Genomic DNA, 16605 nt, shown 5'->3' with positions numbered 1-16605 from the left:
GTTTAAGTATATATGGAATACATATTTTGTCTCTTAGAAACAGTACTGACAAAACAGGCAAACTGATGAGGAACTTGGTGTGGCAACAAAATTGCACTATGTAGCTTTTCTGCATTTTGCCTTGCACAATATTTCTAGAAATAGTGTTCTTCATTGACCCCCTTCTATCCTCCTGAAGAACCTTGAAGCCTACATTGACTTGAGTCACAGCTCCCCAATGAATGAAAGTGCCTGCCATTAAGGCACTGCTATAGAATCTATTTTTTTCTAATCAAATCTTTTTTTGAAAATTACTTCGAAAAAATCATCAACAGATGGCAAAAGTACTCCATTTTTTGCCTCTCAAAAAACCCCCAACAAACTGTCCATGGACAATCAGCCAAATTCTGTTCTGATACACATATAACACATACTCGTCTCCTGACTTCAACTGGGATTATGTGGGATGTAAATTTGTGCATAGCTGGCTTAAGGCATTTTAGCTGCTTGTCTATCTGCTGGGAGAGAACACTACTAGATTCCTAGAAAAGGTTTACAGTAGGAAAGTGATACACTATGTTCCAAGTGAGCAAGTATTACAGTCATCCAACAAGACACAGTTTAATTTTAATAGGCCTGCCTCTGAATGAGAAGCCAGATACAACAATCAGTGTAACAGGCTTCCACTACGTAAGCAGTAACCCATTCATACATCTTGTTACAAATATATGCAACATACCAGAAACTCCTGCTGGTGTCTTTATGAATTTTCCATTAAAATGAGCAATCACTGCTTCACATTTTTCTGTTGACTCCATCCTAAGAAAATAAAGAATAATTTACATAAATTAAACACTCATCCAGATTCCCATGTTTGGGATTTTTTTTAAAGCATATTTCTTGCTTTTTCTCACTTCACTTTTGTGGCTTGCTTTCCAATGTGTGAGCAATACAGAAGATGCTTTCTAAGACCACACAACTTCAGAAAGGTAAAACTAAACTCAGTTAACATTTGATGTGCTCTGAGACCAAAGTCAGTGCCAAATTGCAAATACAATACCCCTATTTAGTTAGAAATTAGGCAGAACATAACTTGGACAGCTATAGTACAAAGTACCTATGCTGTCTTGAAGGAAGCAGGAAGACTGATCCACAATCATTCATAACTGAATCCTTAGTGTCCCTGATACATACAACAAATGTTAGTGCCACTTTTGATAGAGGATTCTGAAGTGTCTGTACAGTTTAAGAGTAATAAACTCAAATATAAACATGCCTGATTACATGACCCAAACTGCCTTTGCAGCTTTTAGCTTATACATATCATCCCAACTAAATGATACACCTGTCTCTTATTTAATTGTCTCCAAGTTACCTTCAAAACAGGAACCAATAACAGAATAGCTGTGACAGCTACTGAGAATTTATCCAGCATCCCGAACAGGTTTGTGCACTTATGTTGTCAAAACTAGACTTAATAGACTGGGTGGACTTCTGGTGAGCTACTACTAGTCTAGGAGCGGTTCCGTAGGTTGCAGCTACATCCTTATGTTGCAACGTAGATGTGTCGGTCCTAACTACCAGCTTGGACTAAGTTGCAATGGATGACCGAGACATGCAAGTATGACAAGATTTGTTTTAGAAGATGAATATATTTTTCAACTGTCTGCAAGATGATGTTTGGATAATGTTGAACAGATATTTTCTTTTTATTTGTTCATTATGTTCTGTAATTCAGATTCACAAATTAGGCCAATAGCCTCAGCAGCAAAGAAGCAGTACTAAAAATTACTAAGTTCTGGCACCTTTTAAATTCTTGATAGCCTTTCTGCACAGGCCAACAAACATAGTCATAGACAGCAACCAAAATCATCAAAATGCCAGACTGAACAAGAAGTTTTCCTCATGGTTTCAAAAAATACCTTCTAGAGAATTTTCAGAAGTTCTGGATTGTTGGCTCTGCATCAAAGATACCAATTTTTTTGTGTCTCACATGAAACAAACAATATAATTTAGTTTCAGACTCAGGTCTGGACTTGATAAAATACATTACCCCTTGTTAACCTAATAAAATACTCCCAAAAGCAAGAAATTAAAATCTTTATTTCATGTCTACATGTTTCTTGGACAATTTTAATTTTAGCTAAAATTTATCCAAAAATGTTCCAATACTTACCTTGCAGAAGGGGAGAAATTCAGATTAGGTATGACAGCAATAGCTTACTCTATAAATTATGTATATGTAGGTGTATAAATATGTATATAAAAATAACTTCACATTTATGTGTATATATAAAACATAACATGTAATAGAGACCTATTAGGAAAACACTTATTTTAAAACTAATCTCTTTTAATGTCTTCAATACAAGCGAGTTTTTGGATACACACAAGTCTTTTGAACTTCCACGTACAAATCTAAAAGTTTTCTGGCTATATTAGAATAAGAGCATTCCTAAAATACCACTGATTCAAGATAGAGTTGGTAAGCAAGTTTAGGGAAAAATGACTGAATAAATTCATAATGCCTACTGAATTTTACCTTGGGTGTTACTGGATTCTGCCCTTCACAGTACCAAAAAGTGAAAGCTGCATTTAAGCAAGTATCACTATTTTTCAAAATTAGCAAATATAACTTTTGGATATATATTGCTTTGTATGTCATCCAAAAACATATACACACATTCTGTGTATACACGTACGGAGTTCACACTTAAATACTTATGCATATGCTTATATGAAAAAAATACAAGTATATGAATAAAAATGCCCAATTAAATTTACACCAAAAATATTAAATACTTATTAATTTATTTAAAGGAGACAGGAAAAAAATTTGGTAGAAGTCAAGGGGAGGCAGGGGGCAGATTTAAAAACAGAAAAATAAAAATGACAGTGCTGTGAACTACCACAGCCAACTAACAGGGAAACCAATCCCTAAAAATTTTGGCTTCATCAAGAGATATAATTTCTTCAGTTCTTTTCTGTGACCTAATTTTGGATACTGGTGTTTGTTCAAATACAGAACTATTGTAATATTGGCTGAACATCTGAATTACTAGAGTTTGACTGTTGACAGATTTTACAGCATGTTTTGAGAATCCCAATCCTTTGCTCAAAGCATGTCCCTGTTTCTGATGATAGAAATCTCCAATCTAAAGACTCCAAATTTTGATTGCCATACTAGGTTTAAAGCAGGACTTAATGAGAGATAGAAAAATATTAGAAAGGCACAGAAAAGGCTTTCATGAAGAGACCCCAGAACAAATAACTGAATTAACTAGAGAAAAAGTAGGCTCACATGTACAGAATATTTGGGAGGTATCTACTAATTCATGGAAAATATTTGTTCTTGTCAATTTGGGAGAGATATTTGACCGAGTGGTCAAATATTTTAAGGTGAGATTTACTATAAGCGAATAAAAATATTTTCTTTTCTAGATGACAACATGTTAATGAGCCCGAAAATTCAAAGGGCTGACATTCAAAGGGCAATGATGAGTTGATCTTCTCAGAGGAACTAATGAAGAAAGAGGAGGAAAAAAAAAAAGGGGGGGGGGGGGGGAGGGGAGAGGAGATGGGGTTCTTCCTTATGGTTTCATGTCTTGAATTCAGGGCTCAAAAGCCAGAAAAGTCACAGGAGAAGTCTCTGTGAAGCACTGCATAACTCTTGCTTACTGGTTCAGGGACAGAGAAAAAAGGACAAGTACAGAGAACAGAAGGAAGTGGTGGAGAGTGAACTCTTAGTCTAGATAGTTTTCCAATAAGAGCAATAGATTCAGATTTAGCCATCTAAGCAAGATGAGACACAGCCATATTTACTTTACCAAAGGAAGAATTAAAACCCTGCTGGTATCTCCATATAGGTCTCCTTTTTCTTTTAAAGTTTGATCATTTTCAACAATTTCTGCTTTTTCCTCCTACTCCTGCCTTTTCAATTAAGAAAAAAGCTGCCAGCATGGCTAACACCACTGAAGTACCTTGCAAAGCCAACACCACGGCTTGTCCCACTTGAGTCCCGCAATATTCTCGTAGAGATAACCTGCCCAAATGGTTTCAGCATGTTCTCAAGCTCCTGCTCATCCATTGATAGCGGCAAATTGGAAATGTATAAGTTAGTCGGGTCTTGTTCTTGTTGCTGAAAGAGAATTAAAAACAATTGTTATTGTTGTTGCCACTGGAAAGACATTTTGAATATAAAATATAACAACAATTACATATAACTACTGATACAGATTTTTACTTCTCAGTCCCCTTTCTAAAGGCTGTTCTTTCCTAGTATTACTGGCCTCCATCTTTTGTCACTGTATACAGCATTCCTGAAAAAGCTCCCCTCCTCCTATTACTGCTGACAACAACATTTTTCAGTGGAGGTAAAGGTGAATAATTGACCAGTTTATAGTCTGCATTACAACTTCATGTTTCAGATTTTTCTGAAAGAAAAAGAAAAAAGCAAAAAAAGATAAAAGAAAGAAATTAGAAGATAAGGAAACAAGACTGGTAGAAAGAGCTAAAAAAAGCCAGGTGTAAACTAAAAAGAGAAAAGATTGGAATGACAGTTTGAAAACAACATGGGGAAAAAAAAGGAGACAATGCATTTAAGAGTATGTATGTTGCCAAAATATTACCACAAGAATAGGTTGATACATGCAGAAGTGAGTGGGACACTGTCGTCTTCTCCCACACATGAATGTTTTTGAGTTTTCACCAAACTTTTACATTATGCGTTCAGACAACACAAAAGTCTTCCAAGAACTCTCTAGAAACAGACAAAATGACAGAGGAGGGCAGCCAGGAGATGAGCAATTTATGAAGGAGACAAATGTAGTCACGTCTTTGCCATTCCCCTGACCTTAGGCTATCCACTTTGTGTGATCTATGTACGTACCGCAGAATTCCATCTCAAAGAAACATTTTTGTTGAAATTGATCATTTCCAGTGTTTGTCTACATATTCTCCAGCTCTGACTAGGGAGAATCTCTCTCATACTGCTAATTGTTGGCCATGCTCCATGACGAAATACATTCTTAGTCTACACAGACATATATAACCTGGACCTTACAGCTGTGCAAAACCTTGACATCGTCATTGTGGCTCCCTGTATAGATCTACGTCTCTGCAGGATGCATTATATTCAGCAGAACTTTTTTGGTATTAGGGATGATATGATCTGAAACAAATACCTGTTGGCATAGTCCTCAGCATATTTTCATTCTGCACAAGACGACTAACTGATTTACAGGGAAGTTTGAATCAAACCAGAAAACAAAAAACAAAACCACAACAACTGCCTACTGGAATTAAAGCATTTATTGAAGTGATTATTGCTGTACAGGTGGTGATACCTTTTTAGGCAGATTAGGCCCACTGAAGAGGCCAGAGCTGACACATATTCCTTGCTGAGCAGTATTCAATCATAGGGGAATATCTATGTTACATAGCTATATCTTTGACACAGTTCTAATTTCCTCAGGTAGGAATGTGAGATGAAGACAGCTTTCACTTTAAGTATCAAACTAATTCTTAACTTGTATTAGCCAATTTTGGTTTGCACCTTGCAACATGTAGACTTACTTCCTTCTTTAATGAGTACTATTAGCAAAAGCTTTATAGGAGGTTTCAGCCACAGTCATTATGAAACTGCACTTGTCGCTATAACATAATTTCCTGAAACTCCGAATAGCATTTGAAAGGAAAAATTTGGGATTTTTTGCTTTTTATTATATGCCGTAAAATATATTGTACACAAATATCCTAAAACTTCCCTAAAAACCAGTATACAAGCTGGAAAATCAGACCCTTTGCATATTTTCATCTAATTTGCTAATGTTTTTATTCTATAATAACAGAAAGTCTAAGTTTATTATTAAAATGTTCTCATTTAAAAACCTAACAACATTTGGAAAGATTAAAAAAGGCCCCATTTTGTTCATACTAAAAAAAAGTAATTTACCTGCAAAATAGAAATGCTTACATTCAGAAGCACCTAATAGAGAAAGAAATTCAGATAACTGCAGAATATCAGAGCAATCTATTTTACTTGGGTAACTGGGGAGATCACATTCCCCTTCTCTTGGGCTCCTAATTCCAGCCTAGGGGATTACCACACTTTTGCATTATACAGGCAGTGTATTCAGGATGAGAGACCATGAGCTTTTCTTGCCAAAAGGGACACAAAGATCTACTGCAATTTACTGTAACACATGGGGATCTTCCTCCATACATGCTGGGAAGCTCGATTCTTGTACCTATCCACCTAGCAGAGAAAACTTCATGCCATAAAATCACGTAACAATGTCGTTAGAGAAGGGAATACTAAACTTTGAAAGAGTATTAGTGACTTTACCAGTAACCGACACTGCAAATCCCTTAGGAATGGAGGAAAAAAAAGTGCATCTGAGGAAATTGTTCTAAGGAAATTGCTTTCTCTGAACAGAAAGCATTTTGTGATAGAAAAATCTGATTTGTGGCCCATGAAACAATCCATATTTTGCATTAGTAACTATTGGGCTTTGGTCAGGTGCATGCTGAATGGGTGACTGGAAAGGACTAACTTCTGCTTTCCTGACTCTTTCTCTATGTCACAGTCTATTACAGCCTGAATATTCCCAGGGATACTTCTACATGTGTCTGTAGCTAGAACTGGTAAAGATGGCAGAATGGGAGAGCAAAAAAGCAGCCAAAGGATGAGGATGTCACACTGAAATCCTGCAATATGAGTTGAAAGTTTATTCATCTGTAATTCTCCCAGAATAAGAATAATTGAAATGCCACACATTCCACAGTGCACCAAGGTTGTATTTGCACTGCAGGTGCAAACCCACAGCTGCCCTGGGGAGCAGCAGCAGTTCAGCTATAAGAACAAATCATAGAATCACAGAATATCTCAAGTTGGAAGGGACCCATAAGGATCATCGAGTTCGGCTAGGTCAGGATACATTAACTTAATCCACTTCTTCACTTTGCAGGGGAAGGAAAAAAAAAAAAAAAAGGACTGCCATTGGTTCTCAAAAGAGCTCTTTTATAGTACTAATACTGTTGGGGTAGACCTAAAGCGAGACTGAACTCTTTCTAGAGCGTATTTGGAATTTTATACAGTTTGGCAGTGGAAAAATTATACTATTAACGTGCAAAACACCTCCTCTCCTTCTGTTAATTACTCACGTCAGTGTACAGCTTCTGTCATCTCCACAAGACTACTAAACCTTAAAACAGCTATCTGGGTACATTTTGGGAGATCATAAGTGGCAAGTCATTTCCTTTCCCTTAGAACACACTAGATTTCCAAGTTGACTTCCAAATGGCAATCACAACTAGGACTCCCCATCCATCTTTATCCTGACTTACACAAAAGGCACCATACAAACAGATGTTTGCTTTTCTACAACGTTTTGGCATGGAAAATAGTAAAACAGTTAAAAATTCAGGAAGTCAGGAGAGAGACAAACTTTTTAACTCATCCCTGTCTCTCCATCAAACAGCAGTTCAATACATTAAGTTCTGTGACTTGCTTCCTTACCAAAATCTGTCTTGCCATCGCTTAATTCACATGGTTATTACAATTCTGCTTCAGAAGAGAAAAATAATTATTTTGATATTTAAGTTTTTAATTTTTATTCTGGAATTCAGCAAAAGAAATGAAACTGGCAAAAATATCTGCAAAGATAACAACTCAGCTCAAACCTTGCCTGTAATCGTTCCAAGTGCTTTCAAAGGTAGGGTTTTTTCCTGTGCTTAAAGTTCATGGAATTATATAAGCTTCTTTCACCTTATAGAAATCTTAAATCTTTTGAAATTATTTTATGGGAAAGATCAAAAACAATTACTAAAGAAAGCTTCCTACTTTAGGGTAGCAAGCTAACATTAAAATATAAACCATTTCAGTGGAAAGCTTCCAATTTTAGGGCAGCAAACTAACATTAAAATATAAACCACTGAACCACTGCAATTTATTTTTTTTTTTAATTCTACAAGATTTAGGAAAACTGCTTAATATGAGAGCCTTCATACCTCATGGAGGGTCTCCTCAGTCAACAGAACCTTCAGCAGGTCCTGAAAGACACTGAAAATACTCAATACTTGCAGATTATGGGCAATGTGTGGACCACTGTAAAGTATCCATATTACCGAGAAAGCTAGGAACTCTTATTTTTAGCAATTCACATCAGCAAGTTTCTATTGGTCTTTTCTCAGACACCTTTAGCTGTGTCCTCAGAATTTCTCTATCAGAACATAATAATACAAAGATGCAGAAGAGTGCTCTTGCAGATTAATGCACTTATTCCTAAAAAGCACTTACAGCACTAACTTAATAGTAAGCTGACTACATGATAGAGTATTTCTCATAAAAGGGATAGGAATAATCAACTGATAATATTTATTTCTGTAGAAAGAAGTGATTGGGAGTCCTACATAACGCAAAATGCTCTACCATCATCTGAAAGTAATTAACAAAAACCTCCCTGTGCGTGTGGAACCATTCCTAAATTGCAAGCAAGAAACTTGGCAAAACGGTAAGACATCTGTTTTCTCTTGCTCTGTGTAAGGTCAGAGCGAACAGATAGCCATTCAGAAACATGTGACTAGGCACTGCTCACAGCATGGAAGATCCTCTGGCTGATAGGGAAGGGATTAAATGCTTGTCTGCTTTCGTATAGAAACTACTTTAAAATTTACAATTGGCCTGTGTCTCACTGAAATATGTCTGTTTTAGCCACAGTTTTAATACTGTCTGACCACAGACTGTTAACAAGACAATTCAGGGGAAAAGTCACTACCATAATCTTCACTTGTTCTCCAGAACTGCATAAACACTATATATGATTAATAAGCTAAACATTTTAATTCATTTTCACAGGCACATCTGTATTACAAAGAAGAACAAGAACTGTATGAAAAGGAATTTTTAACTACAATAAGCACTGTGTTCAAGTTTGCAATCAGACTATTACTGCACTCATACACTCCCTTTTTATCCCTTGGCATTCTTGCTTCCCTTTGCTAGAAGGGCACCAGGATGCTCCCTGGGAGTTCTGCATGTTGCTCATGGATGCCACTGTTTTCAGCAGAAAGCTGAAGGAGCCCACCATGGTTCGTAACAGGGTACTGGACCCTTCTCTGAACAAGCCACAGCACTGCTTAGCAACTGAGATAAGACTTTTGTGGGTTGAAGCTGTGTACTCAAGGGAAGTGGTTGTTAACCGTCTTATTTAATGCACATGCAATTTCTGAAATGATGGTCATTTAACCCTCAGGTAAGGAAAATTTGGTTTACCGTCAATTTATTTTATAATGACTTTCAAGAACTTTTACAAATAAAAGGAGGAAAATTGATTATATTTACTTAGGCTATTACAGTAGGATTTAATACTATTACCTACAGGAAGTACTACAAACTAGGAAAAAAAACCCACTTTTCTTACAAGACAGTTGCTAAAAACCGCTGCAGAAATTTGCTTGAGTTAGCTCCTGTTTGCCTGTCATCCATTCTTTGGTATTCAGAAGCCCAGATGCAGAATAAAAAAAAAAAAAAAAATGGAAATAAATAAAAAAAAAATTGCAATATGCCTACCTTCTCTAGTTCGATTAAGTGCACTAGCTACCATGGTAACCTAAACTTATTTTCTTACTTTACTCTGTAGGAATGAAAACTGATTTAGTTCTCCGGAAGACTGCCACAGTGAAGACAAGTACAAAAAGCAATACATTATTAAAAGTCATAAAAAAGTTAGCTGTTTCTCATTTTTGCTAACTCAAAACCATGTTGTTCATCAGCAACATAAAGGAAGACTGCTTTCAATGCATTTTGTTTAATAGCTGTGGAAATGTCTTAATTTCTGTTACAGAGATAAGGACAAGTAGCTAAGCAGTCTTTCCCTCCCAAAAACCCCATATCTGCTGTGCAGTTCATACTTTATATAGTGAGACAGTTCATCTTTTCCAAATATGCTTGGGAAAAAAGTCACCTAAAGAAGTTTAGAATATAAAATAATGTTCCTGCACTGAATGTAATTGGAAAGAAAGATAAAGCTACCAGCACATGGGGACTGCTTCACAGTTCTGCCTTTGTAACCATTAGTAAAAAATACAAAGATTATAAATTCATGTCACCTCTGGTTCCGGAGGATCAACATGAACTCAATGGGCTAATATTTATCACAAACTAAAAACCACCCTCACATAATGAGTTTCAGAGAGTTTGGTCCGTTGCTTTGAGGCCAGTAGGCCACTCCAGAAAACAGAAATTATATCTTAAGAACAGTGGAAGAGTCGGTATATGATGATGCAACATACTTTGCATTATCATCACAGGCATCCTTCTAACACAATCTGAACAAAAAACAATTCTGAAGATAGCCCTAATTTTTTACACAAGCTTAAAATATCTGAAAATATTTAGTGATTTGTCAATGTGAGAGCTAATATAAGCAGAAGCATACTTCATTGTGTCAATGGAAGTGAAGATTTTAAGGATGAGGAAATTAAAACATTATGAATCTGAAGCCATAAGTCCTAAAAATGTGTGACTGTAGGGAAATCTTTGAATGGATAAACAACAAGTCTTCCCCAGAAAACACACATTAGCATTCCTTGGCTCAAATTACCAAGTTTCATTGACCACAGAAATCTTCCATGTCCATGGACTACTTTCATGGGTTCTATTATAAGTGGTATATGTTTACTAAAGGTAAGTTTGTGCTTCTATAGAAAAAGAATTAGGAAAATACAAACTGGAAAGGAATGAATATCACTTGATTAAATTATAAATTATCCTGACAATCTTAGAGTAAAGTTGTACATATGGAAGAACTGAAAAAATCTCATGAATAGAGAGAACAGAAAAGACATGAAGGAAGGCAAGGTCTTCAACAACACAGTCTGAAGAATCAGGCTCATTGAGTCTATAGCAATTGTGTTGGACTTGGATGGTTAAATCACTTTCAAGGGAGGACACTACACTAATTTTAAGGACAAGGCTGAAATACAACTGTGAGAGCACTAGAACATATGTTAATCCTTCTTGTGATGCCCAAAGTACATTACAAGCTCTTTGTAAAAAGTGGTAACTCTGCCATGTAGAACAGTTTTAGTAGATACAAGCTTTCCACTGTATTATCTCAGGAATCTGTTAACCTACCATGAGCTAGACAATACAGCTGTATAAATGTCAGTGCCATGCCAGGAAGGAAGTTTTTTAGCACTGGCACTCTAAGGTGCCACAGCCAGGATGGTATTCTAGCTGGCTTGTGTATCTCTACGTTGCTGTCAGTACAATATAGATATTCTCTAGCTGGCTTTATCTGGGCTGCAAACACAATCATTCTCCTCCTGGCTTAAGTTTGCTAGATAGAAAGATGATAAGAACTGTGTTTTTTATTAACCATTCTTATTCAGTAGTTCTTTTTTACTTTTTATTTACATCCAGAAGAGTAAGAATTAAATTCAACTTTCCATTTAAAAGGGCCAATTTTCCAATCACCTGAAACACAGTTACGTCAGTAACTACAGCTGAACTCAACTGAATACCATTTGATGAGACAGAACTTTGAGCACTGACTCAAATGCCTTATGTTAAGTTCAAGGTCAAAAACCTATGAGAATTTAGGTGACTCGTATCTCCACAGCATTTAGATCTCACCATCTCTAAAACATCCGTTACAGATTTCTCAGTTTAAGTCTCCATTCAAAATGCCAATATACAATAGATTTTCTGTGTGTATTTATCTTCCTATACAAAGTCATTTGCTATCTGCTCTAAACAGCATAGAAACCTACAGTTATCTCACCGATTTTACCTGTGAGGTGGCGGGAAGAGAAGAGACACACTTCTCAGAAATTTCATTCTGACAGCAACCATAACTTCTCTAACAAAGAAAATACTACTACTACCTAAGAATGCACAGCTCTGCAAGATCAGAGCTTTTGAAGTTAGTATTACTGGTTTATTATCGAAGCACTCCTCTAGGAGCAAGGACAATAAACTAATTACATTAAGGAAATTTCAAGAAATTAAAATGAATGAAAATAAAAATTAGACACTCACCAGTTACTAACTAGCTTAGAAACAATAGTATTCTTGCAAGATATGTATCAGCTCTTTCCGTACCTTATCTCTAGAGTAAGAGAGAAACTATTGGCTTTGTACTAGGTCCTGAAACAAGCTGGCTACCACTACAGCTCACATCATCTCCTGATCCCTTTCCACAGCCACCTGTACACCCTGAAAAAGATGACTGACAAGACTGAACACTGGTAATATTCAATCAGAAGAGAGGAGACGGGCATTACCTCAATTTTATATTTCCATCCAAAAGCTACTCCCATCCCCTGGCAATACAGTATCATCTTACGTAAACTCTTAGCAGCATTATCTGACCAACAGGAATCACTGGAGGCATTTCTGTTTCAGCAGTGACCAGAAGATACTGTTTACCAGCACAAAGCAAAACACTTCCCAATGGCTTCGTCTTAGCCAAGTGCTCCCAAATCAGATATCGAAAAGAGCAGAGCAGAATAATTGAAAACATAATGTTTCTTGAGCAATGGCCTGACACTGGGTTCCTTCACTGGCACTATCGTCGTGACATCTTCTGAGAGGTGGTCACTTCTCCACCAACAGTGACCCCCCTGGAACAGATTTGGCAGGATTGGGCCTGAAGCCATGTCTCAGGACACAGGCCCTCCCAGTCTGCTCAGCAATAGCCAAAACATAGTGAGTGAAGACTAGGTTTTTCCAGAGTCAGATCAATTTGGAAGCAGACCTCTGAGTACAGCATGGTCTTACCCCATGGATAGGAAAAGCTCAAAGTCAAATATTTGAAGTTATCTCTACAAAACAAACAACAAAGGTTTTAATATGTATAATCTGAACTGCTTCTACTAAACTAGGATTTATAGATGAACTTGTTGATGTAATTTTTAACACACTGACATATAGCTATAGCAGGACACCACAAGAAGGTGTTTACAGCAGCCAGAGTCAGGACAAGGCTTCAGCAATAACATTCTCCTTCCTCTTCAGCTGCTGCGGGTCAGGGACTACCACCACATCTGGGAGGAGGGTGAGAATACTGAGGAGCTGTGCTGCTGGCTGACACCCTGGGTACCACATAATAACAACACCTTCCCACAGACAAATCCCGCCAACAGGCATTTACTTCTCTTTGAAACTGAAGCAGTTGTATTGGTCAGTAAGGAAATCCATGGGCCAGACAGCCAAGAAACTCCTCCAAATCTTTCTCTGTGACATTCAGGCTAAAGCCTGAACAGTTTCACTGCTAGAAGACTATTTCATGACACAGGTGGTAACATGCAAAAAGTTAAAATATTAGACAAACACAAGTAAACTTTTATAGTGTCTTGCTTGTAAAGAGTCTGATTTGCTAATCTTGCCAAACAACTCTCAATTCCCAGTTTGGAGCATCCAAGTGGAGATAGGATTTTTCAGACAAAAGGAAAGCAGCACTACCGAGAAAAAAAAAAAAAATTGCAATGGCTCAAAACAGACAAAAATCAAAGCACTCAAACTTAGTCACTTGTGACTATTTGTTGTGGTACTGTTCATTGGGTTGGTTTTGGGGTTCGTTTTTTTAATAATTCAAACACTCTTTCCATGTTAAGAAGCAGAGCAACAAGTTTCACTGGAATGCAAACTTTATAGTTCCAGACTTCCCACAGGTCACCAGGCTTGACACAAGTGTCAGAAAAATCAATCAAAACTATCAGGTATTATGGTGTACATTGTTTCATTAATGCTAACAGCAAGAAACGTTAGCAATATTGCAACTGTCAGAGGAAATGAATCAGAAAAATATACTATGGGAAAAATTAAGAAACTATTCATTAGATTTCTATAGTGAATTATTAGAGCTTCTCTACCTACTCAAGACTACAATTAAATCAGACATCAAAACATGACTTCACATTCTGTCTTCTCCCCTGCTACCAAAATATCACATCCATAAGATGGCAAACAGAGGCTTTGAAAAATCTGGTGTATTTTTTAAAGTGATCACCTAAAAACTAAAGTTTAATTAAAAGGTCTTTATTAAGCATACATAAAACCTTTTAAAAACAAACAAACAAAAAAACCCCAAAGCAACAAAACCAAGTGTTTTCCAGTAAGCATGTATGTTTGTGTCATGGCTGCAATGAAACATGCATTAAGTATGAAACATATGGTTTCCATTTTGTTGCTCTGGAATCCATCCAAAGACATTTTATGTTGTTAGCTTAACTGTTCTCCTCAGCTGAGGAGCTGTGGAAAATATCTCATCTGAAAAAAATCTGTACCTAATGGATAACTATAAAAGATTTGCTAGATCTGCAGCAGACTACTTTATTAAAAAAAGCCTCTGAGATTACTAGCTAATTACTGGAATTATTTTTTTTTAATTAGAATATAATTTTCAAACTAAAAAAAATTGCTTTAAGAGGTACCACAAATCATATGAACAGATTATGTTGGTAATATTTTCTTTAATAAATTTGTAGTGGTGTTCATGGCACTCTGTTGGAAGCAGGCCATCTGACCTAACAAGAACGCATAACAAAATCATTACTAATGTATCATCTCCCTGATTTTACAGATTTGAGAAACTTATCTTATGCTGAAAGAGCACTGCTCTGAAGATCACTTTTGACTAATAACCTGATTTAGAGGCAAGGATCAGTAAAATTGAGAGAAAAAGAAGAAAGATCATATTTCTTTACTTTTAATAATGCTTGGATTTGCCCTTACACAGAAATAGGTTGTCAAAGGGTTGGCTAAGAATTTCAAGACATCTATCATGAATGCCCAGATTTAGATTTCATTTATGTTATCAGAAAATATACTAGAAAGTCTGAAGGCAAAGTCACAAGGCTAAATTTTGCCATGTTGTGCTTAAAAATTCATCCCCAAATTGCGAGGCTGCTAACCTCAGTAACAAGCAGGCAATGTATAAAATCTTTCATACCTTTGTGCTGTAAACTATTTCAGATATTGACTTGGTTCAGGAATTAACATGTTGTATTTAAACCATTAAGCCTGTTGTAGTTCTTACAATTTATTGTTAATCTTTCTTTTGATGAAATCAACAGAAAAGCAGTATCGTGAATAAACTGATAAAGCCAACCAGATCAGTTTGGAGACCATTCTATGTTTCTTTATTTCATCAGTTGAGATGATTTGAGGTATGGCAGTCAAAATCCCCCATTTCATTACCTTAATATATGACGTGGCTTGGGGACTGTGCTCTCTGTTAAGGGCCTGCTACTTAAAATTTCCATTGCCAATGCTCTGCTAATGTACAAGCTTGTTCATATTCACAACCTATTGCATGAATTAGCCGGTTATTTTGACTCACCTTTGCCATCTGTGCTTGGACTCCACTAGCCTTTAAAGCAGAAACTGCCTTCTGAGCAGCTGCTGGGCTGTCAAAGTCAACAAAACCGTAACCTGAAATATAAAACATATTTCATTAACGAGACAGCAACCAGCTTATAATCAAACAGTTCATATGCTACTAGCATAGAATTTTCTTGTTGGTGAAGAGGACAAATTTGAACTCTAAAGTTCTTCATGTAGTCTCAAAAAAACAACCTACCAAAGTCCTTCAACCTTGAACTGGTGGGGACCTACCCTAGTGGAACAAATCAATTTCCACGCCCGCTCATCAGGATTTTGTCCAAATTGCTAACAAGTAGTATGGTGCTTTGCTTGGTGTTATCTGGTATATATCTTCTAAGAGCAAATGTGGCATCATCAGTTTATTTCATAGAAATCACCAAGGAAAGCAGTCTGTTAATTTTTCTAATCTTAAATTCTTAGCCCAGCTTGAATAAGTGACATAAGCCTCTAAGTTACACATCATTTACTCAAAACTGTGAGAGGAATTTAGTTTAAAAGATGCATATCTACTGCATCATAACCCAATTTTTGGTGAATTAGTTACTTCATTGTATATACATAGAAGGCAGTTAAATTTAAAAAGTGAGTGAAAACCCAGGTATAGTGAAATCAAATGAATTTTCCCCATTGTTGTTACTGGAACCAGAATGTAAAAAAAAATTGTCCTGAAAGCATTTTCTATGCCATATAATGCAATCTTTAAGTGTCAAAGTAAACCCAAAGTTAATTGTAACAATTTCCATGTATTTGCAGTAACTTCTTTTCTTATTCTGAACAACAACGTACAGCTAATAGATTCCAGGACATCTGAACAGCAACATACCTTGGCCTTTACAGACACTGACCTTACAGGCTGGGACTTTTACTGCAACGTGAGAGTTGGATGCTCGAGTCTCACCAAAAGGCAATCAGAGTTTGGAAGCTACTTCCCCTAGATGTTATTGCAAACCTCATTCTGTATTTTTCAACCCCCCTTCCTTCCCACCAGTGAATCGCCTCAAATATTAAAGAAATCCTTCTCCAATGTCTAAGTTGGGTTAAGAGAAAACAAACAAAAACCCCAAAAATTAGAAAAAAAAAAAAACCTCTAGAGGAATAGAAAAATGAATTATTTCTTCAGAAGTTAATATTCTCTTATAATATGTCTATACTGAGGACAAAGACATAACTGAACCAGCTTTAAAGTCCTTAACTTGGGAAAAACCACTCAAACAGCCTTGTACATCAGTGCAAGC

The 16605-nt window shown here is 36.4% G+C and overlaps 1 protein-coding gene across 4 annotated transcripts in view; it reads right to left on the bottom strand.

The window, feature by feature from the left end:
* Window positions 1-16605, bottom strand: part of RBMS1 (RNA binding motif single stranded interacting protein 1) — a 147008-nt gene that overhangs the window by 22623 nt on the left and 107780 nt on the right. For all 4 annotated transcript variants that reach the window (XM_074873364.1, XM_074873363.1, XM_074873365.1 and 1 more), the window contains exons 4-6: window positions 15327-15418; window positions 3960-4117; window positions 719-798 (exon numbers count right to left, since the gene is read on the bottom strand). In XM_074873364.1, coding sequence (XP_074729465.1) covers window positions 719-798; window positions 3960-4117; window positions 15327-15418 — 330 coding nt within the window. The remainder of the gene's footprint in view (window positions 1-718; window positions 799-3959; window positions 4118-15326; window positions 15419-16605) is intronic.

Source organism: Strix uralensis, chromosome 6 (assembly GCF_047716275.1).
Source record: "Strix uralensis isolate ZFMK-TIS-50842 chromosome 6, bStrUra1, whole genome shotgun sequence".
Taxonomy (NCBI): domain Eukaryota; kingdom Metazoa; phylum Chordata; class Aves; order Strigiformes; family Strigidae; genus Strix; species Strix uralensis.
Note: the sequence above shows the minus strand (reverse complement) of the source record. Positions and strands in the feature narration are given on the sequence as shown.